This window comes from Dipodomys merriami, unplaced genomic scaffold (assembly GCF_024711535.1).
Source record: "Dipodomys merriami isolate MVZ:Mamm:240054 unplaced genomic scaffold, mDipMer1.0.p SCAF_2, whole genome shotgun sequence".
Classification (NCBI taxonomy): Eukaryota; Metazoa; Chordata; class Mammalia; order Rodentia; family Heteromyidae; genus Dipodomys; species Dipodomys merriami.
In genome coordinates, this window is record NW_027203381.1 from 12,937,196 (window position 1) to 12,958,807 (window position 21,612).

Consider the following 21,612-nt stretch of genomic DNA (forward strand, 5'->3'; position numbering starts at 1 on the left):
GGTGGACTTAGAGGGGTGAGTTTAGCACAATGCCTGAAATGTAGTGAATATTCAACAAACATCATACATATCATACCACTGCTTTTGTTCCTAGTAATTTTTGCTTATTTCTACTTTGTTACTGGAAAGTACAAGTATTTTGCTTCAAAATTCAGCTTCTTTCTCCATATAATGAACCCATTTCTTTTTAAAATAATCATTTCTCTCCTTTTTGAGCTGTATTTCTAATCACTTGAAGCCAAAATATTTAGAATATTTACACTTCAAAGAACCAATTTATCAGTCATTATTAAATGTTATTATCAAGTATCTACATGCATACATACACATATGAGGAAAAACTTTTGACTCTTAATCTCATTTGCAACAAATAATTGATCTGAAATTAAATGAACAAGAATCTGCTTTCATACTACCCTGTCAGTAACACATTTAATTGCTATTGCCAATTGAGATTGTCCTACAAGCATTTGTAATAGTCCAACACTTTCTCACAAAATTAAGGTATATGAACATTGTGAAGTTGACTGATTTTATTACTCAATTTTTTTATTATTCAATTCTTTCATATAAAGTAAGAAAAACAGTAGGGATGTATGACACTCATAAGAAGTATAACATATGAAGAATGAATAAACAAAGAAGTAACTTGCAATAATATAGTCAAAAGTCTCCAGATATGTGAAGTATATATAGTATGTTAATGACTTGGAAAATTTCTGAATAATTTTAATTAATCAAATCATAAGCAATGCTATAACATTTCAAAATGAAAACACAGGCAAAAACCAGAATTACCTTATTTGTTTTAAATATAATAACAAAGTCTTAAGCAATAAAAGAAAAATAAAGTGAACTTTAAAAGAAATAAAAAACTATGCCCTGCAATGGGTAATGTTTAGAAAATAAAAGACAAGCCACAGATTGGGAAGGTTTCTATAAATTACATGTCTGTTTTATATAGAATATACTGCCTTGTACTCAATATGCACATAAGTAACCTAAAACCCAACAGAAGAGACCCTGAGCAAAGTATCTAGACTGACATTTAACCATATACAGATATACAGATGATAAATAACCACATGAAAACATACTCAATGATATTAACTACTGGAGAAACACAGATGAAAACATGAACTAAAATAACAGTAAAATACTTCTTTCACATGTAAAATCAGGATACAAAGCAATAGGAAGTCTCATTCTAATAATCAGGATGCAAAATGATGCAACTACTTTGGGAAATATTGGACAGATTCTTTCACTTACACTTACACTCGTCCTTATTCATTCAACCCAGTAATTCTGTTCCATAGCATTTGCTCAAGTAAATTGAGAACTTGTTTTCATGCAAAACCAGTATCTAAATAGTTACGGTGGCCTTACTCATAATCACCAAACCCAAAAAGAACCCATATGTCCTTAAACAGATGAACAGATAAACATCTTTTGTTCATCTGTATAATGGAACACTAGCAAAAAATTAATTATTGAGCTATGCAATAATATGGAGGCTGCTTACAAAGGGGCTACACAAAGATTGAAGGAGTTGGAAATGTTCTCCATGCTATTTGATTCTATCCATTTGCCAAAATCTAAAGATCTATACACTGTAATGAGTAAACTTTCCTAAATATAAATGTAGAAATTATAATGAGCTGCACACAATGACAAATGAGTCTAACTATAATGCAAATCTATGATGCAACCTCCCTGAAGGGTATAAAAAAGAAACTTCAGGAAACAAAAGGTTGGCTGATATAAAGAGAAAGGAAAAACTATGAAAATATCATGTTTATGTTAGGAAAGTAGTTTTTCATGAGACATGGGGTGAGCAAGTCTAAATTACTTTTTATGCCTATAAGGCTGAAAAATACAAGTAAATCTATGTTAGATAATAAAAGTCATGTGTTTTTTTGGACCAAGAGAAAACAAATAAGCAAAAGGAGAGGGTTGGAATGACTAGAATCCTGTGGAGGTGGATAGAAATGGAGATGCTCCATGTGCATTCAGGTTTATTTCACTTATATGAGAGGAAGGAGAATGAATTATGAATGTTTCCACTTCTGTTCTCTGAGAACACCTAAAAGGAGTGAAATCCCAGTAAAAAGAAGCATACCTAGAACCCATGTTTTTATGTCCAACACTGCCAGTAAAAGGAAGTAAGGCTCATTGTAGAAATGGCTAGTAATAGGAATGGGGTAGGGAACACACAAGATGAGCAAGGAACACATGTCAGAAACGAGAGAATATTTTGCTGATAAGTGAGAACTAGAAAGAGCTTTAAGCCAATGCAAGAATGATTTGAGCAACAAAAAAATTCAATTAGAGTATAACAATTTAATTAGTCTATAACAATTTAATTCGTCAAATAGTTATCAAAAGCCTACTAAGACCTTGGTACTACATCATTATGGGACAAAATATAAAATCCTGGACACTGGCCCCCAGAAGAGATCTCAATAAAATCTTACCATAGGAATTTGTTTTCATAAAGACTGAAAATTTCCAGATCACAAAGAAATATGTTATACCTCATGATACAAATATATGGGATATAAAGAAACAATTGAAATAGTAAGCCTCAGAGAAAACTATATAAATAGATGTATAAAATACACTTACTTCAGCCTGGAAATATGACAAAGTGGAACCCAACAGCTGAAGACAAACCCTCATGCACTGTAATGAGCATAATGCATACACAGAAGTACGACATTATTCTACTACATTACCCTGATTAAATCTCACAATTCATTTTAAAGACTATTCATATCTAACCAATGATTTAGAGGAGAATGAAAAGCTGAATTAACTACAGGAGCACCAGTCACTGCCTCTGGCAGAGCTTTTAAAGAATTAAATTTCAAATCCAAATTATAAAAAGAATAAAAAATGAGCCAGACAAGTACTAAGATAGCAGGGATACTACAATGTATAAAGAGAATATAAAGTTCTTTGAAGTTTATAAAGAAAGACAAAGCAAAAAGGTATTTTCAAATCAGGCAATCTTACTCTTAAGACTAGAACTTTAGCTTTCCCTTATCTGGTATGGGTGAGGGCAAGGATAGAGGATCAAAGACAGATAAATTATCCATATTTTAAAGCATATTACTACTTTAACTAAATTATTATCAACCCTCTATACAGTATTTTCACCAAAAAAAAACTTATTTAAAAAATAAATTATCAAAGAAACTTGAGGAGCTGGGAGTGATGGTTCATGCCTATGGCCTCAGAGCTTGAGAAGCAGAATTGAGGAGAATCATGGTTCAAGGCCAGCCTGGGTTAAGTTAGTGAGACCCCCCTCTCAGCCAATAATCCAGGTGTGGTTCCATGTGTCTATCATCCCAGCTATGCAGAAGGCCATAGTAGGAAGATGATCTGAGGACAGCTCAGGAAAAAAAAAAATTTAAAAAAACAACTACTTGAAAAACAACTAAAAGGAGAAAGGATGGGGGAAGGGATGACACAACTCAAGTATTGAGTTGCTTTGCCAAGTGTGAGGCCCTAGCTTCAAATCTGCACACATATATCCCTTCTCCATACACAAATACACACACACACACACACACACACACACACACACACACAATCACACACACACACACACACACACACACACACACACACACACACACACACAATTACAGAGGATGCTAGTAACAAACCTTAAAAGAGCAATGGAAATAACCCAAAATGAAACTACATGTACATCAAATAAGTGTGTGTAAGCAGAAAGGAACTATTCCTAGTAATTCTTCACTTTTTCCTTTTTGTGATAGTAAGGGGGCTTGAACTCAGGGCCTAGCTCTTTTGCTCATGTGATCTACCACATAAACCACACCTCCAGCTCTAGCATTTTGCTAATTTATTGAGATAAGAGTCTCACCGATTTGTCTGTCCAGGCTGGCTTTGAACCTCCATTCTCAGATCTCAGCTTCCTAAGTAGCTAAGATTATAGGCGTGTGCCACTGATGCCTGGCTCCAGTGACTTTTAAACACTGTAGTTTAGTGGTTTATCTCTAGTGGATTATGTTACAGAAAACTAACAACCTAAGGAAAAGAAGACACACGATAATTTTGATACTTGCGCTATTCAAAGTATTTTTTCTGAATCATGATGTATGTGTTGTAGGGGAAAGTAGATGAGTCATCACACAGACATCATTTAGAACAAAGATTATAAGAGTAAAATAGAGGAATAACCAGAAAGATATACTGTCATAACTTTACAATCCTAAACTTAATGGAAAGTATCCATTTAAACTATATACTCTAGCATCCAAATGAAAACATATGACACCTGTCTTCCAGAAGGACTAGAAACAGCAAACAACCAAACAGCAAGGAGTAAAAGCAGCACTCAATCTGTGATCTTAACATGCTGTTTCCTAAAGAACTAGGTTCTTACATGGACTGATTCAGGCTTTACTCAGGCTTGCATATAGTGAACAAAGAAAACTCATTTGACAAAGAAATGGATCTGGCCAGGCACTAGGAGCTCATGCCTGTAATTTTAGCTACTCAAAGGATTTAAGTGCTGGACATTGGTAATTGAAAGCAAGCCTAGGCAGAAAAGTGTGAGACTTCATCTCCAGCTAACCAGCCAAATGTGGTACTAGAAGTATGGCTCAAGCGGTAAAGTACTACTCAAAGCAAAAAAAAAGCCAAGCAAATGTTCAAGGCCATGAATTCAAGTCTTGGGACTAGTATAAAAGACTAAAATAAAATAAATACAGATCTGTGATTGAGGAGGAAGTGAGTTATAGGAGAAATATGTTTAGCAACTCATCCATATGCCATTCACCTTTGAGAACCATACAAGCACCTACCAATCTATAGGGGGAAAGCTTGGGATGGCTTCAGAATCCCAGTGACACCCTAAGAGAGACATTTGAGATTATATGGTCACTTGAAAGTGACCCCAAATTTACAGTTTATAAAAAACACCATAAATTTTATATTACGACTATAAATGCCAATCCTATACTCCTCATCTAGAATTCTCAGGTTTATTTCTAGTTTAGTTTTTCTGACCCTGAGATCATTTACTTACACATCATTTACTTAACCCTTACTTAGAGGAAAACAACAACAACAACAATAAATGGGTATCAAAACAAGATATTAATAAGTCAAACTCAGTCATCCTCTACCAGGGAGTTAGAGAAAAAGTGTTTACTTCATGTTTAAGATATAAAGACAGCTCAATAAATAACCTGTCTTACACATTTGTATCCAAAATTTATGCCAGAGATTGTTTCATTATATTCAATTATTAGATGTTTTAAACCAGCAGAGATACTCTCTTCCATTTTCATTCCTCAAAGCTGGATGTTCTTTAGTTGAATTGCCTGTTTCAAATGTAAGCCACATCATCTTTTTCTAGTAAATTGTGAAGACTTTCATAGGATTACAAAAAAGCACTGTGATTATGGCACTGACATCAACTGTAGAAATATTTTTAAAAAAACAACAAGCAATGAAATAGGTGGTTGTGGTTGTTTTCATCTCTAAATCAACCAAGGAAAATCTCTTCACCTGACGGGTAAGTTTTATAGAACAAACAGAAAATATATACAGAAAAATTACAAAAATACTAAGTACTGTTACAGATGACTGGATTGGCATTTAACAGACTGAAAGAAACCAGATCAATCTCAATCTTGTTGGGGTCAATTCGGGTGTTCGAACAAATAAAACAATTTTTTCTTTATGTTTGTGTACTATAAGTGCTAAAATATTAACCAAGCTTGTAAATGTCATGCACAGTGAAATTATTTATAAATATTAAAACATACTTAAAATGCATATTCATGTCAAGATATGCTTAATAGTCAAGGTAATGCCATTGGCACAATAGCACTGAAGAAAATAAAATATAAATATTATGCTTCCACTAAAAATTGTAGGAGAGGGCAAAGTGGATTAGGCAAAGATATTTTAGTATAATTTCACCATTTTAATCCAGAATTTATTAAAGTATTAGAAAAATGCCTGATATTAGCTAATACAATCAAAACAGGACAAATAAGGTTCCCATGATTTCTTACAAAAACTTTATTATTTTCCTTTCAAACTGTAAGATTGATTCTGTCACATGTAAATTATAATAAAGTATTGAATTAAAATAACAAAACAATATAAATACATATAATATCCAATTTTCAATAAGACCATTATAGATAGAAAAAACATAGATAAGAAAAATAAATGTTTCAGAATCAAATAGAAAATTGAATTTGTGCATGTATGCTCAATATCTAAGAGTTAAAATATCATCAGATTATAAACTCAAATTTACAACTATACAATCTAAGATTCAAATGAAAGCATATGAACAAATGCATGTTCAGTAACTAAGAGTTAAAATATCACAAGAGTATAATCTCTATAAAAACAAGTTGAACAGGACTGCCTATTGTATTGGAATAAACTGTACAGTTTAGATTTTAAAAATGTATATTTAAAAATTTTACTAGGTACTTGTTCTGCTACAAAAACATGTGATAGTATTCATGTGAAGCATTTTGAAAGTACTTTATTTCCATTAGCATTATGAATTTTTGTTATTGAGCAAATCATCAAGAGAATAATGGCACAAATCAATATCCTACTCTTCATAGCAAGTAATACTAGGTCATTTATAATTACAAAGGCCATTAGAATCTCAGCTAAAGGTATACTGGGCATTTCCACTTGAACATCATTTTTAAAAAGTATCACAAGATGAACGGGTGATTCTCTTTTATAAAACAGTCTTCACAGGCCTTCAACTTCTTAAAGCATATGGTAAAAATGTGCAAATACCTCAAAGCAAGCCAGTTATGCCTCCTAGGGGCCTTGCCACCAACTGCAGCTCTAGGAGAGGTAATGAATTCATGCCTGGAGGCCAGATAGATAAGGCTTATGAAAGAGAACAAGGGGCATGCAAACATAACTAAACATATTTCAAGCCTTTCAGGCCCAGCAATAGTGCCACAGAGGCCAGATGATGATCAGGGTTCCCCAGGTGGGATGGGATGAAGACAGGCAGGCTAAGATACACACTTAGAACTCTTCACCTTCCACTGGAAAAAGAACCAAGTGCCTGAGTTTCCTAAGGTTTCATTCGTTTAGTTTCACACTGTGGCACATTGTTGTAGGGCTCCTACTGACAGTGTGAAAGCTGACTATGGCTCTGTGGCTACAGAGCCTCCTGTACAGAGGAGTTCCCTGGCAGCATGAAGTTACTTAACCTGTAGCTTACCCTACCTGCAGCATTATGAGATAAAGATAAAGGTAAGAGGTAAAGTCTAAATAACCAATCCATTCAGAAATGCTTTCACTTTAAATTTGTTTCTTAATTACTCTAACTCCAACACTGTGAAAGAGATATAAGGAAAATCACAAGACAATTTAATACTGCATCAGAGAATACAAGTCACTTGGAAGGGATTTTCTTTTAGATGGTTAGGACCAGTTAAAAAGAAGTTTCATTGTCATTCCATGAGGTTAATAGCCAAATAGAGAGAAGTAGAACAGTTTAATGCTGTTAAACACATGATCAGTGTAGAATGCTTAAAATTAAACTTAATAGTTCCAACAAATATCTAGTCCCAACAAAACATTGTAATCACATACAATACAGACATAGTGTGCTTTGCATAACATAATCTGTCTTAAGGCAAACCTTTTTGCCTCAAAATATAAAACTTGGAGCAGAACAGAAAGGGTTTCTAATGTACATCACTCAAACCATTTTTAAGACTTTTCTCTTAATCACAATGCTAACCATTTCCCACTGGCTTTGTAAACACTTTAAGGTGAGTACTATAAATATTTCTTTTTTTTTATTGTGAAAATACTGTACAGAGGGGTTACAATTACATGGGCAAGATAATGAGTACATTTCTTATCAAGCATTGTAGCCTCCTCCTTTGTTTCCCCTTCCCTTCCCATCATCCCCCTGCTCCCCCCAATCCTCCCCGTTCCTCCTCCCCCCACCAAAGGTGTAAAGTCTGTTTTCGACATAACGACTTGTACATCTCATTGCTGCAATGGGTCCATCTGTATCCCTATTTAAACAATTTGTTTTTCCCCTTCCCCTCCACAAATTACACCGACATCAAATACAGTGAAAGCAGGGGTTATACTGTGGGGGAGGGAAATACAAAGCAACTAAGAAATAATCTTATAAATGTGTTAGAAACAATCGCATGAAAGAAAAAAAAAACATTTGAATACATATCTTAGGGTTCATTTCCCTGACATCACCTTATCTGACCTTTTCTGCTTGACTCAGACATACACTAGATATTGTAATACTATACATATTTCTGAAAGAATCTCACTTTTTTTTTTCTGGTCATGGGGCCTGAACTCTGGGCCTGGGCGCTGTCCCTCAGCTCTTCAGCTCAAGGCTAGCACTCTACCACTTGAGCCACAGCACCACTTCCGGCTTTTTTTCTTTTTGCTTATGTGGTGCTGGGGAATCGAACCCAGGGCCTCATGCATGCAAGGCAAGCGCTCTACCACTGAGCCACCTTCCCAGCCCCAAGAATCTCATTTTTAATTGTAGTTTACTCATAATAAAGGCATTACAAAAGGAGTATTTTAGAATGATCAGTTCTTCAGAAACAATCAAATGATTTTCCCTTTACTTCCTCAACTTTAATGAGAATGTTCTTGCTTGAAAAGAAAGGGACACCCAGAATGCCTCCAAAAGACATGAGAAAGTAGTCCAGAAGCAGAAGCTGAAGAGCCAACAAGGGACACCACATAGTGCTTACACTACAGCTTTGGTAGCTTTTCATCCAGGAACCTTTATTCTTAGCCAGTTCACTCTTATTTTAACTGAAATGAGTGTGGTTAACTGGCTGCCACAAAATTAGAAAGAGCAAATTAGAAATCAGGGCGGCAGCTATTAGGGGCAGACAAAACAGTCCAATAGTAACAAAATTGATAATAAAAAGAGGAGAAAGAAAATTATTCAAAGTATATATGAATTGCAAGAGACATACACTTCTGCTTTTTTTCTGCACCCTTTCTTCAAGAAGCAAGTGGTGCTAATTTTACATCATTGGTATAGACCCATACAACTCTGTTTACCAAGTTTTAAAAACTAAAGTCCTTTTGAAATAGTTCAACAAAAAGTATAAATTTTTCTTTAAATCTTGAGCGTCTAGAACTTAAAATCTTCAATTATCTAAAAACCAGAAAATGACTATCGCATAGAGTTCTAGGTAACATGGAAGGATAGGAGAGAGGGAAGAAGGCAGGAAGGCAGGCAGGAAGGAAAGAAATGAAAGAAGGAAGGAGGGTGGGAGGGAATGAGGAAAAGAAGGAAAGCTGATTGAATAGTTTAAGGTCTTTGAGAGGTAGGAAGAAATTTGCCTAAAACACATTTATCAAGCCCATTCTTTAGCTTTTCCACCATCTTCTTTCCACCACAAATTGATGACATCTGCCTACTAGAGACTACATTAACATTTAAATTATTTTTACCAGCTATGATATACTTTTCACTACCTCTACAATATACAGTTCCATCTTACCTTCTTATATATTGTTGGTCCATCCATACTTGTGTTCAAAATGAACACTACAACCATCAGAAAAGTGACTTCAATTCCAGGTTTTAAAGGTAATACAGTCTAGCTTGTTGAAAAATCAAAACCAAAATATTACCAGGACTGTCTTTCACTGAACAAAGAAATTGTATTCTTTTTCCAAGGGGGAGAAAAAGACAAACCTAACCTTAGTAACCTTAACACAAAAGGAAGCTAAAAAGGCAGGGACTCAATAAGAACAAAGGATGGTGTGTTCTGATGACATCAATATGTATTAAACACGATGTGTTACATATCCTTTATCAATATCTAAGATGATAAATTTGCAAATTAATACAACATTGGCCATAACCGTACAAAATTGCAACAGTACTCTCTTTAGAAGAGATTTTGATTTATATGATAGTAGTGACTTTTATGTGTTTAATGTTTCTGAAACTAAAAGAGGAGATGAGCCACTTTGAGAAAGCAGAATACAATGTACAAGAAATAATTACACTTGTGACCTCATGCCCCTTAAGGTCACTCTGCATCACAGGCCAAAGGAAATGAGGAACCATCAGCATTTACCTCAGCGAAGTCACTGACTGGAATGAAGGGCAAGTGTGAATATATTTCACAAACTAGGTGCTTGACCTCATAAAAAAGTCAATTATCAACATGCTACATGTAGTGTGTCATAAATAAAAAAATATCCCACAGCATTTTTTTTTCTGTAAGATAATAATCTCTTTTTTTTAATATTATTTTATTTTATTTGAGAACATACTGTACAGAGGGGCTACAATTACATGTATCCCACAGCATTTTGCAAAACATCTTGACTTCAAAATAAATCTCAGGCAATTCATAATGTTTAGCTATATCCAAATTGTACTACAAGTTTCAGAAAATAATATTAATCCCTATTTGGCACAAATAATCATTTTGAAGTGTTTATTATTATTATTATTATTATTATTATTATTATTATTATTTTGTTTGGTTATGGGGCTTGAATTCTGGGCCTGGGCACTATCTCTCAGCTCTTCAGGGCAAGAAAAGTGCTCTACCACTTGAGCCACTTCCATTTGTCTGGTGGTTAATTGGAGATAAGAGTTTCACAGATTTTGCTGCCCAGGCTGGCTTTGAACTGCCATCCTCAGAGCTCAGCCTCCTGAATAGCTAGGATTACAGGCATGAGCCACCAGCACCTGGCAAAATTTTAAAGGGTTCTGAAACACATGTATGTACAGGTATATGCTAAAGAGTGATGACTTAGGAAAGATTTATAATAGCTCTGTAAATTAGCATTAAAGAATGTATGCAGTAAGGTAATGAGTACATTTCCTATTGAGCATTGTTACCTCCTCTTCTGTACACTATTTTTATAATAAAAAACGTATTAACAAAGGGATAGAATTTGATCAATGTATATTATATACATGTATGAAAATACCACATAAAACTCCTTTGTGCAATTAATATATGCTAATAAATATTTTCTACAAAAAGAAAAAAGAATGTATAATTTGAGTTGTTTCATTCAAATAGAATCACAGTGGACTTATCCTTAGATTTTCTATTTATAATTTGCATCAAAAGTTCACTTATGGGCTGGGAAGGTGGCTCAGTGGTAGAGCGCGTGCCTCGTATGCATGAGGCCCTGGGTTCGATTCCTCAGCACCACATAAGCAGAAAAAAGCCAGAAGTGGTGCTGTCGCTCAAGTGGTAGAGCACTAGCCTTGAGCTGAAGAGCTGAGGACAGTGCCTAGGCCCAGAGTTTAAGCCCCATGACTGACAAAAGAAAAAAAAGTTTACATATTTGTGATATTTGTAAAGGATAAAATGGTAATTCATAACTAGTTTAAGGACAGAGCTCTAGTACCTGGAGAAAATTTCTCATGTGACTCAATAGTTGAAAACTTGTTTCTAATAAAAACCTGTGGCTTTCAGTTAAGGCAGACTATTGCTCCATTTTTTTCTTCCCAGTGATATCTAATCCACTGTCAAATCCCTGAGTAATATAAATTAAATTCTAAGGCAGCAGCAATAGGAAAATAAAGCTAAAGAAACCAGAAAGAGGTAAGAAAGGGACTAGTGGCCGACTACTTGTGTTATGCTCAATGCTATGCAAAGTTTCTATTCAATGGTTTCAGGTGTCCTGAAAATGCAGCTTGCATTGATCTATTACTTTCTTTAATCTTCAAACCTGCAAAAGACTCTTTAATTGCACAATACACCTAAAAAAATGCCAAGGATCCTGTCAAAATGGCCAGTTGACTGGAGTTGTCATTTTAGTTCCCACTTAATCACTTCCTGACTGTGAACTCAAAGTTACTACCCACTTAAAACCATTGACTCTAGAACTAGAAAATGAAGGCTATCAAAGCCAAGAAAATGCTTTTGTCTGAAATAAAGCCATTTCAGAAAATAATATCAATCCCTATTTGGTACAAAATGACTTCATTTTAGGAAAGAACATTTTCTGACCTTCAAATATTTAATAAGGCACTTCTTAGACAAAGCTCAGTAATAAGTGCTGCTAATATTGCTTAATTACTATGTATTTTGAAATGCTTAGAATAGTTAAAATAAGTTGATAAGTGGTAAATTCAACAGCTACATTGCTTAATAATTTGCTTATTTTAGTGATTAAGATCTCCATGTTAAAAAGCACATGTTTATAAAAAACACTTTATGATATAACTTGTGATAATGATCATCTCTTCAAATATTAATGACAATGGCAGAGGCAATTTCACTACAAGGATGTAGGTGGCAGGTGTGGGCTGTCCACCAGCTGGCTCCATAACCTTTTGATCCCTTCGGACAGCAAATCTGTTCAACAGCCCTATGTAGTCATTCCTCATTTGTTCTTTGCTTTCTTCTCTTTAATACATTCAAAATCCCTATTCCTTTAGCTTGACATCCCTTTATTAAAATAGAAAACTCCAAGAAGCAAACTAAAAGTCATTTAACAGTCAATATAAAAGTTCCAGAATCAAGTAACATTATATCAAAAGCTGTTAATGTAGAATGTTTCCATTTGCATGTTTGTTTATCCTTTCACTGAATATACAATTACTATGAGTGGCAATCTTAAAATTTAACTAATCCAGCATTCAGTTAATTTATGTACTCACAAATACTGTAAGAAAACAGGACTTAATTACATAAATGGAAAGGTTTAGATTTGACCTAGGAACAAAGTAATTCATACTTATTTAAATATTTAAATATGAGAATCATCAAAGAATAACTTTGTGGGAGTTATTTTCTAGTCCATTTTGTGAAAACACAAAACAATGAAAGCAGTATTAGTTTACCAAATACCTATTTATTTTTCAACATCTATCCCACCTCCTATTTAACAATCTAATGATGTTTGGAATAGTGGCAGAATAAACAGTGGTTAAAAGAATGAGCTTTGGAGTCTGACAGTCATCTAAGTATCTGAGGGACCTTCAGAGGATTTTTTAAAATTCCTCTTAGCCTCAGTTAACTCTTATGAGAGAAAATAAAGTAGGGGTAGTAGCAGTGGGAAGAACAACACCGCCTACAAGATTACTGTTAACAACTAAATGCAATATACAAACCAAGACCAAATACTTGGCACAAGTCTGGTAGAAAGACACATACAATTAATAGTAGTGCTTATCATTTTAGGCATACTTTATATCCTCTTTGAACCTACTAACAGATCTTTCATCTGGCAGCACATGCATTTCTGTCACTGCTTCAGGAAGTAATTGTGGCTCTGCTATGCCTTTATCTTGGGCTGAACCATTCTTTTCTTTCCAGGAACAGGGTAGAGTACCCCTCTTATGAACAGTCAAGAATACAATACTGTGCTAATCTTTGCTGTTTTTCTTAATCTTTTAAATGCAAATAGTAATCAAAACCTAGAAATTGTCTCCAATTATACCTTATCTACATTTATGTCTGGGTCCATATCATCTTTTAGGATAGCTCCTCACCTATTTATTCCCCCTTAATCATCCCCCACCACTTTACACCTTCTAAATGGAGATGTCTTGAAGATATCTCTGAATGTTTCTTCTTTTATTTTTCCTATTTTGAGATACTGAGATTTGAGCTTGGGATCATACTTGCTCAGCTTGCTTTTCTTGTTAGAACTACCACTAAGCCATGCTTCCAGCCTTGCTTTTAATTGGTGATTTTTGGAGATGGAGTTTCATATGCTTTTCTAAGCCTAGGTTGGCTTCAAACTTTGATCCTCCAAATCTCAGCCTCTTAGGTAACTAGAATTATTCAAGTGCGTTTAAAGTACCTGGCTCATTATTTCTATAATATATATATATCTTTAGTAATGGGCTATTGTGTAGTTTTATCGTCAAAGAACTCTGTGTTACCACACTCATACTTTGTATTTAACTTACTCTTTCATTCAATAAGGTTTATGATAAGCTGATCATTGAACTACACTTTCTGAAATATGAAGTTAAAGCTCACAAGTTAGGAACAAAAATATGTTCCAGACTGATTATTCAAATATTCAGAAGTAGAACTTTATTAACTTTTACATTTTATATTCCAGAAACTTCTTTTTTAAATCTATATTTCTAAAAAAAATTTTAAGCCTAACACTTTATAGAATCTAAATATCTAGAGTCCCCAGGGTTTTTTTAAATACTTATTTTCCTTTTATTAGAATGGGAATTTCCCATAAGCAAATGAAAAATCTATATTGACTAAGTGAATATTGTGATACTCAGACAGGTAAGAATTTTAAGCAGAATTGTAATTGTTCAATGTTTTACAGTATTTTCTTAAGAAATTAACAGTGCTTACTATGGGCTAGGCACTCTATTCACTTAACAAAGATGAACTTATTCCACACTTATTAGAATCCTACAAAGTCCTACTATAATCTCCATTTTTACCTCTAACAAAACTGAGTGTAAGAAACCTTAAGTGCTGAAGGTAACAGGCCTAATTAAACATCTACTACTGTCACCTTTGCAAGCCACTGATATTTAGACCAGCTATTACAGCTCCAACCTTTTATGAATTTTGTCTTCATTTTCCTTCCTGCACAATCAAGCATTATCTATCTTGACATATTTAGTAAGTATGACCTTTGGATGAGTATTTCATTACCAAGAATAACTGGCACTGGTAAACTGTCATTTGGGATATATCTGCTTAAAATCCAGATCAACTTTCATAAAAGTATTTTTTCCAAGTCTCATTGAGATTTCATTTTAACAACTGAAACTAATTAATTATATAATTAACATTATTAGATATATTTAATTGTAAACTTTCCTAGAAAAATAATGAATCAAAATTTTGAATAGGGGTTATGCATCTTTCATGAGAAGAAAAAATTACAACAATGTACATTAAACAAAGTACAGCATGATCACAAAGGTTTAATTTGAAAAAATGCTCGAAACTTTCAACCTTTTTCTTTTGAAAGACCTATCTGTCAAAACCCTTATTAATATCCTCTTTCTTCAATAGTATACTGGCCTAACTATACTAGATCTTTGTTTGTAAGATTTCACAATTCCACCCTCAACCTGCAATGGATCTTGCCTAATATTTATACTTGCATATCACCAGATTAATATGGACCAAGTTAACACCCATAAATTCAATAGGCAGAGAAAACTGTTTAACAATGTTAAATAAGGCAAGATTTTAAATTGGGAATTAATTTTATAAGAAATGTTTTATATGGGGTGTGTTAGTAAGTGGTGAATATTTTGATTTTAGATAACTTTTGCTATATTCAAAAAAATTACCAAACTCTAAACTATAGAGATTCAGAATATGAAATACAGATTTGAAGGTCATTTATGTTAAAGGTAAATGGTAATATAGGACCCATGCATATTTGTGAATTTGATAGACTTTCAGCCTATAAAGCTATGTATAAAAGAATGAGAACTCTTACGTGATATGACATGGTCCATATATTGAGGTAAATAAGGAGCCCAGGCATCGATGGCTTCCTTTCGTCCTGCTTGCTCAATTCTTCTCAGCTCGGCCAGAAGCAGAGCCTGTGCAGCTTCTCTAACCTAAGAAGATCACAAAAATGAGAAAGCACATCAGTTGCTGTCTATAATTAGGAAGTTCCATAATGAAACAAAGCTAGAACACAGAACCCATATAGAACAATGTGTGTATGTGTGTGTGTGTGTTTGTGTGTGTGCACGCGTGTGCGCGTATTGTGTGTGCTCACATGTATGTATTTATATATAGCTAGTTCTGAGGCTTAAACTCAGGGCCTCGGCTAGTCCTGAGCTTTTGTGCTCAAGGCCTAGCACACTACCACTTGAGCCATGGTTCCACTTCCAGCCTTTTCTTTATTTTTTTAATTGGTGGCTAATTGGAGATGAGAATTTCACAGACTTTCTTGCTTAGGCTGTCTGTGAACTGCAATCCTCAGATCTCAGCCTCCTGAGTAGCTAGGATTATAGGTGTGAGCCACTGGCACATGGCTTAGAAACCATATTTATATACATGAGAAATACCAACCAAATAATAAATTAAATACTGAAGAAATTGGCTGGTGGTACTTCACACATAATCAAAGATCATCACTAAAAAGTATTTTAACCACATAATGACATTTCAGTCGACAATAGCCCATATACATGACAGTCATAATATTGTATCACCATGTGGCAGTATGGCCAGCTTAGTTTAAGTTTGTATAAATACACTCTACTACGTTCACAAAGCAAAATTACCTACAATGTACTTCTCAGAATATATCCACATCATTAAGTGATATGTGACCACCTTTATATTGGAAAACTTAAAAACCTTAAATGATATAAACAGCTTCAGCTGTACAAATCAAAATAATAAGGAAAATCTCAGTAATACATTTCCAAGTTCTAGATATTCTAAGCAATATCTAATACCAGCCCAAATACTGGGCACAATTACTGAAATTCTATCATGTGTCAGGCTCTGTACTTCTGTTTTACTTGCATTATCTCATTTGATCCTGACAGCAATCCCATGAGGACTATATTATTATCCCCACTTTACAAATGAGCTTCAAGTAGGGTAAGTAAATTTCCCAGGGTCACAAAGTTAACAACTGATAGTCAAATCCAGCTGTCCTCTAATTCCAAAGATTTTCTCATTTTACTATAATACAGTACCTTCCATTGGACTATGACTACTGCCTTGTAATTTGACTGATGTAATGGTATTGAATGTATGATCTTGAGGATGCAGTTATATGCATTTGTGCATATGGCTGTATAATTTGCATAAACTCAACAATTAAGACGCAATTCTACAAAGAATATGAAACATTTATCAACTATTAACTGGGTTAAAGGAAAAATGTAAAGGAATGGACAGCAAGAATATTACTACTTAGGATATATACTGAAAAGAACAATGAATAGAAATCTTTAATTCATATTTTCTGTCACATGGTGAACAGGTAGTAAGACATATGAATGAACACTATTTTTGTTGAAATTAACATCAGAACTATGATCCACAGATCTCAGCCTTCTGAGTAATTAGGATTACAGGCATGAGCCACTGGCACCCAGCTTGAATGAGCCTTTGTAATATTTTTATTATCTATCCTCATCACCTTGACATTACCTCCAAGCATCGATCTTGCCACCTTCGAGCCAGCATCTCCAGAAGTGGAGGCCTAAATTTATCCAGTCCCAGCAGGTCTGGTAACATTACACAATGCATAGCAGCTAACTGACTCCATCCTGTCAAAATGTGATAACACAAACATACTTTGAATGATTTTACACTTAGATGTTTTGCACAATTTATATCCAATGTATTTCATCATGTATCTCTTGGGTTGAGGTTGTACTTCAAGTGGTGTGGTGCTTGCTTAGCAAGGAGAAGCACTGTGCTCAAACCCCAAGAACATTAAAACTTTAAAGTTAAAAAAAATTCTCAGCATCTTAAAACAAATTTCTACACAAAGTACAACCAAATTCCCAAAGGAAATACATTTCTAAACAAATGTTTTGAAGTAAAACATACATTAGGGGATAGAAGAGGATATGAACAAATACACATAAGAGCTATAGATGTGAAAATATTATCAGTTAAAAGATATTCCAAGACAGTTTGTATCACTAAAGCATGGCTAACTATCTGTTGCCCTTTTATCATCCAAGAGAAATATCTCCCCTTCTCATCAGAGGGTCTTCAATTATGGAAGTTATTCCTTTTCTTACAAATTGAGTCTGATATTTAATCACAATCATAATCCAAATAAGTAACATATACCAATTTGAGAGTAAATATGAATCCAGATATTCTACAAAATAAAAATCTGACCAAACAAAATTTACACTCTTAAAAATTCTGATTTAGAGTACTGAAACTTACATTTTCCAAAGTTCTTATTCACATATAGAATGATTATATGAAAAAGACAGTTTACACTATAATATGTAAAAGTACTAATATGAAGGCATTCTCAATCATTTCAATCTTATTTTTAAAATGATCTAAAATACCTTCATAAATACAATAAGTGAGACTCATTCTTCCAAAATTACACAGCAGGGCATTATTAGTATACAATCATTACCATTTTCTCCTGAGGATAATATTTAAAAATAAATAATCAAGAATGGATTAAAAAATATGCCCTCAGTCACTTAAAGGTGAGTTATCTGTGAACACAGGATTTTAGCAAGTCAATGCTCTGAAATGATCTAAATTACACTTTACTAAAATAATGACAAAAAGTATAATAAAACTCAAGTTGATCAGCGGACTGCTAATGAGAGAAATCGTCAAGTCACCTACTTAAAGACTCATCCATTCAGTGAGGAAATTTGCATCAACTGATAATATGTAATCACACTAAGTTGATAGGTGCACACACATTTTAGATTATAACACAGCACAAGAATATATGTACATATATATTCATACACATTGTTATACGTTACAACACAAGGATATAGTTATGTTATACACAGATACTTATATATATATGTATACATATATACATATAACATTATTACCCAGTAATCCTTAATACATTTTAATGTTTCTCATATATATATATATACATATATATATATTTCAAAGGCATCTATGAACTAAATTTGAACTTTGTGATGACTCTCTTTAAAGCCCCAAATCTAACAGCTTACCTGGGAATTAACAGATAACTATTTTTCACAATAACTTAACAAATACTCTAATTATTTTTCCTAAGATCCACTCTTAACAAAGAAATTTTAGAACAATTCTATGAAAAGTAACTAAACAAAAAAGGAAATTAGACTTTTAAGTTTCCACATAATTTCTTTGCAAAGGAGTACAACTTGCAACACGGGTTCTAAATTTCATCGACAGACTTGTGATGTTCTGAAGGGTCAGAATCATTCTAAATTTTAGATTTTAGAAACTTTTTAAGTTTCCTCCTTTGTGTATCATATAAACTAGTCATATGGAGACTGGATACAAAACGTAACTCATAACCTCCATGAAAGCTCCAGGAGTTATAAATAATACATAATACTAGACAAGCCTTGGGAAACTAATGTCTAAAGATTTCAGTAACATTTTCAGTGGTCCAAAAATTACTTTCCACTTTGTAACTTTGTAAGAATAATGCGATAGCTCAACTAAATGTAAAGATTTAAATTCTAAAATTTTGCATCAGTCTGCATTGGAACTAGTAGAAGGATATGCAAATTCCTATCAGCCTATAATCAATCTGAAGACTTTTCAAATAAGAATAGAAATTAAGAGACTCCCTTATAACATATCTCCATCTAATCATAGCATACATCTTTGTAAAGACAAAAGTTGGTCTGTTACAGACTATTATACATGCAAAACAAATTCATAAGCAACAATACCACAGATCACGTGGGAAATAGGACTACAAAATTCAGTCTGCCATTTAACATTGACATCACACAAAGGATTAGCATCTTTGCACTACTATAGCAGCATTCTAGATGGTAGACGACATGGCTTATGCCAGCCAAGAGTAACATCACATTTTTATAATAGGTTTTTGTCACTGACATAAGCAAATAAAGTTATAAAATGGGAACTTTAGGATCTCATAAATAACAAAACAGATGAATGTATAAATCAGATAAAAAGAAGAGAATCTGTTGGAATAAAGTATAGATTGAAAGAAAGACATTAGAAAGTTGAGAGAGAATACCTTCATTGACTAAGAAACAGGTATGTAAAGCAGGAGTGGAAGCAGAGTCAGAGCCAGAGCGATCAGCATCAGGCCGAGCGGAAACGACAGGTGCAGCGACTTGCAGAGGAAAATAGAAGAAATAAAGAGGAGAAAATTGAGGTACAGTGCTTTCTGAAAAAAAAGGTCTATATTAGTGGAGAATGAAAACAAAATCAGCAAAACATAGTGAACATAAACTAAAAATCAGAAGGGCATGCTTAAAACTACAGCATGGAATGATGTAATTTATTAAATAGTAACCACAGGGTAGTTTAACTTCCTCTTCAAGTCAAAATCTAAAAAATAGTATAGATAAATAATGTGTCAAATACTGCAAAGTATAGCTCTAAAATAATAAAAAGTAAAATAAAAATGACAAAAATATTCAGAATTGGCAAAATGTAATTTTTAAAACTGTTTCTCATAGTTAAGATGCTTGTGCTGGTCTTCAGATTATTGATTACATTTTCTAATTATTTATTACCTAACCTGAATAGATGATTTTGAAATATCTCTAAAAAATATTCAGTGATGTTTCCATTTCCCATACTCATTGCATAAGAATTCAATGTGAAACATCCTAATGTATAAAGAATAAATGCTGCATATTATGTTTGAATGCTGTTAGAAGAATTTTCATATAGCTTCACTCACTGAAGTTTAAAAAATACTTTTATGACATAAATTCTGAATATACTAAAAGCAACTATTTTGAATTTTATAATTCTTATAGAAAAGCTGAGCCAACTCCTCCCCCCACAAAAAAGTTGTGTTGCCAGGAAAATGCTTCAATTATCATATGAAAAAGCAAAAGGACCTTATGGCACACACATTCTACAACTGGAGGTCAATGTTAAGATTTAGAGGTCACCATGTGACACTTCCTTCCTAGGGAGAAATTAGCATATGTCATGCACAAGCATCTTCAAATTAATCCCTCTCTTTTCTTCTGTCATTGAAGAGCAATAGGTTTGGGCTCTTGAACAGATTCAACATTGTCTGCTGAATGATATGTTTGCTTTTCATGCAGTCAAGTTCTTTTGTGATGATAGGACAGCTGTGTGAAAACAACTTTTTCATAATTTCCACACCAGTGCATCATAACGTCAATCAGGCACGTGCAAGGGAAACAGTAGAACTAAAACAAGTCAAAGAACAATAGCAAAAAGAAAATTTAAACTACAAAAATTCCAAGAAGCAGCTCCTTCACACATTTGAATTTTATTTTAATGGACTTGTTTTCTATCCCTTATGAGTAATGATTCAAGGCACATTATATGTATGTATGATGAACTCTGTACTAAACACAATTACTCAACTTTACCTAAAAAATGTAATTTTACAATGTTATGCTTATGAGAAAAATTTCTTTAATTGTATCTCATAAAATATAAGAGTTACATTATATAAAATAATCTTGCAATGTAATTCCAAATACTTCTGTATCCCATGAAATGATTTTATTTTTAATTTCTTTCATCATAATTAATTACTGATGCAGTTAATATAACTTAAAAATTGTTCATCTCCTCATGAAGAAGGTGCTAAAGCTGATAATCCTCAGATATTGGCTTTTATGCCACCAGAATGTTGAGAACATTTCTTTACTGGCTTAAAACAGTTGAATGTTTTCTGTAAGTTTCTTTTTTTTTTTAATCCCTGGGAAGGCTATGTTAATTCTATATGATTTTAGTCTTCATTCTGAAAGGATATTAGAATAAGAGGGTGATAAAATCCGATATAAATGAAAAAAGTTTAGTTTTGAGTAAACATTATCCAGTATTACCAAATTTATAACAGAAATGTTAACTTGAATTAGGTATGTGAAAGCTATTAAATTTCCTATTTCATTAAATTAACTATAAATAAGTGTTTAATATC

At 33.4% G+C, this 21,612-nt stretch overlaps 1 protein-coding gene across 3 annotated transcripts in view; it reads right to left on the reverse strand.

The window, feature by feature from the left end:
• Window positions 1-21,612, reverse strand: part of Wdr7 (WD repeat domain 7) — a 284,441-nt gene that overhangs the window by 181,801 nt on the left and 81,028 nt on the right. For 2 of the 3 annotated variants that reach the window (XM_070029067.1, XM_070029068.1), the window contains exons 17-19: window positions 19,711-19,809; window positions 17,145-17,263; window positions 15,463-15,586 (exon numbers count right to left, since the gene is read on the reverse strand). In XM_070029067.1, the coding sequence (XP_069885168.1) occupies window positions 15,463-15,586; window positions 17,145-17,263; window positions 19,711-19,809 (342 nt within the window). The remainder of the gene's footprint in view (window positions 1-15,462; window positions 15,587-17,144; window positions 17,264-19,710; window positions 19,810-21,612) is intronic. The other variant, XM_070029069.1, reaches the window with a different exon arrangement.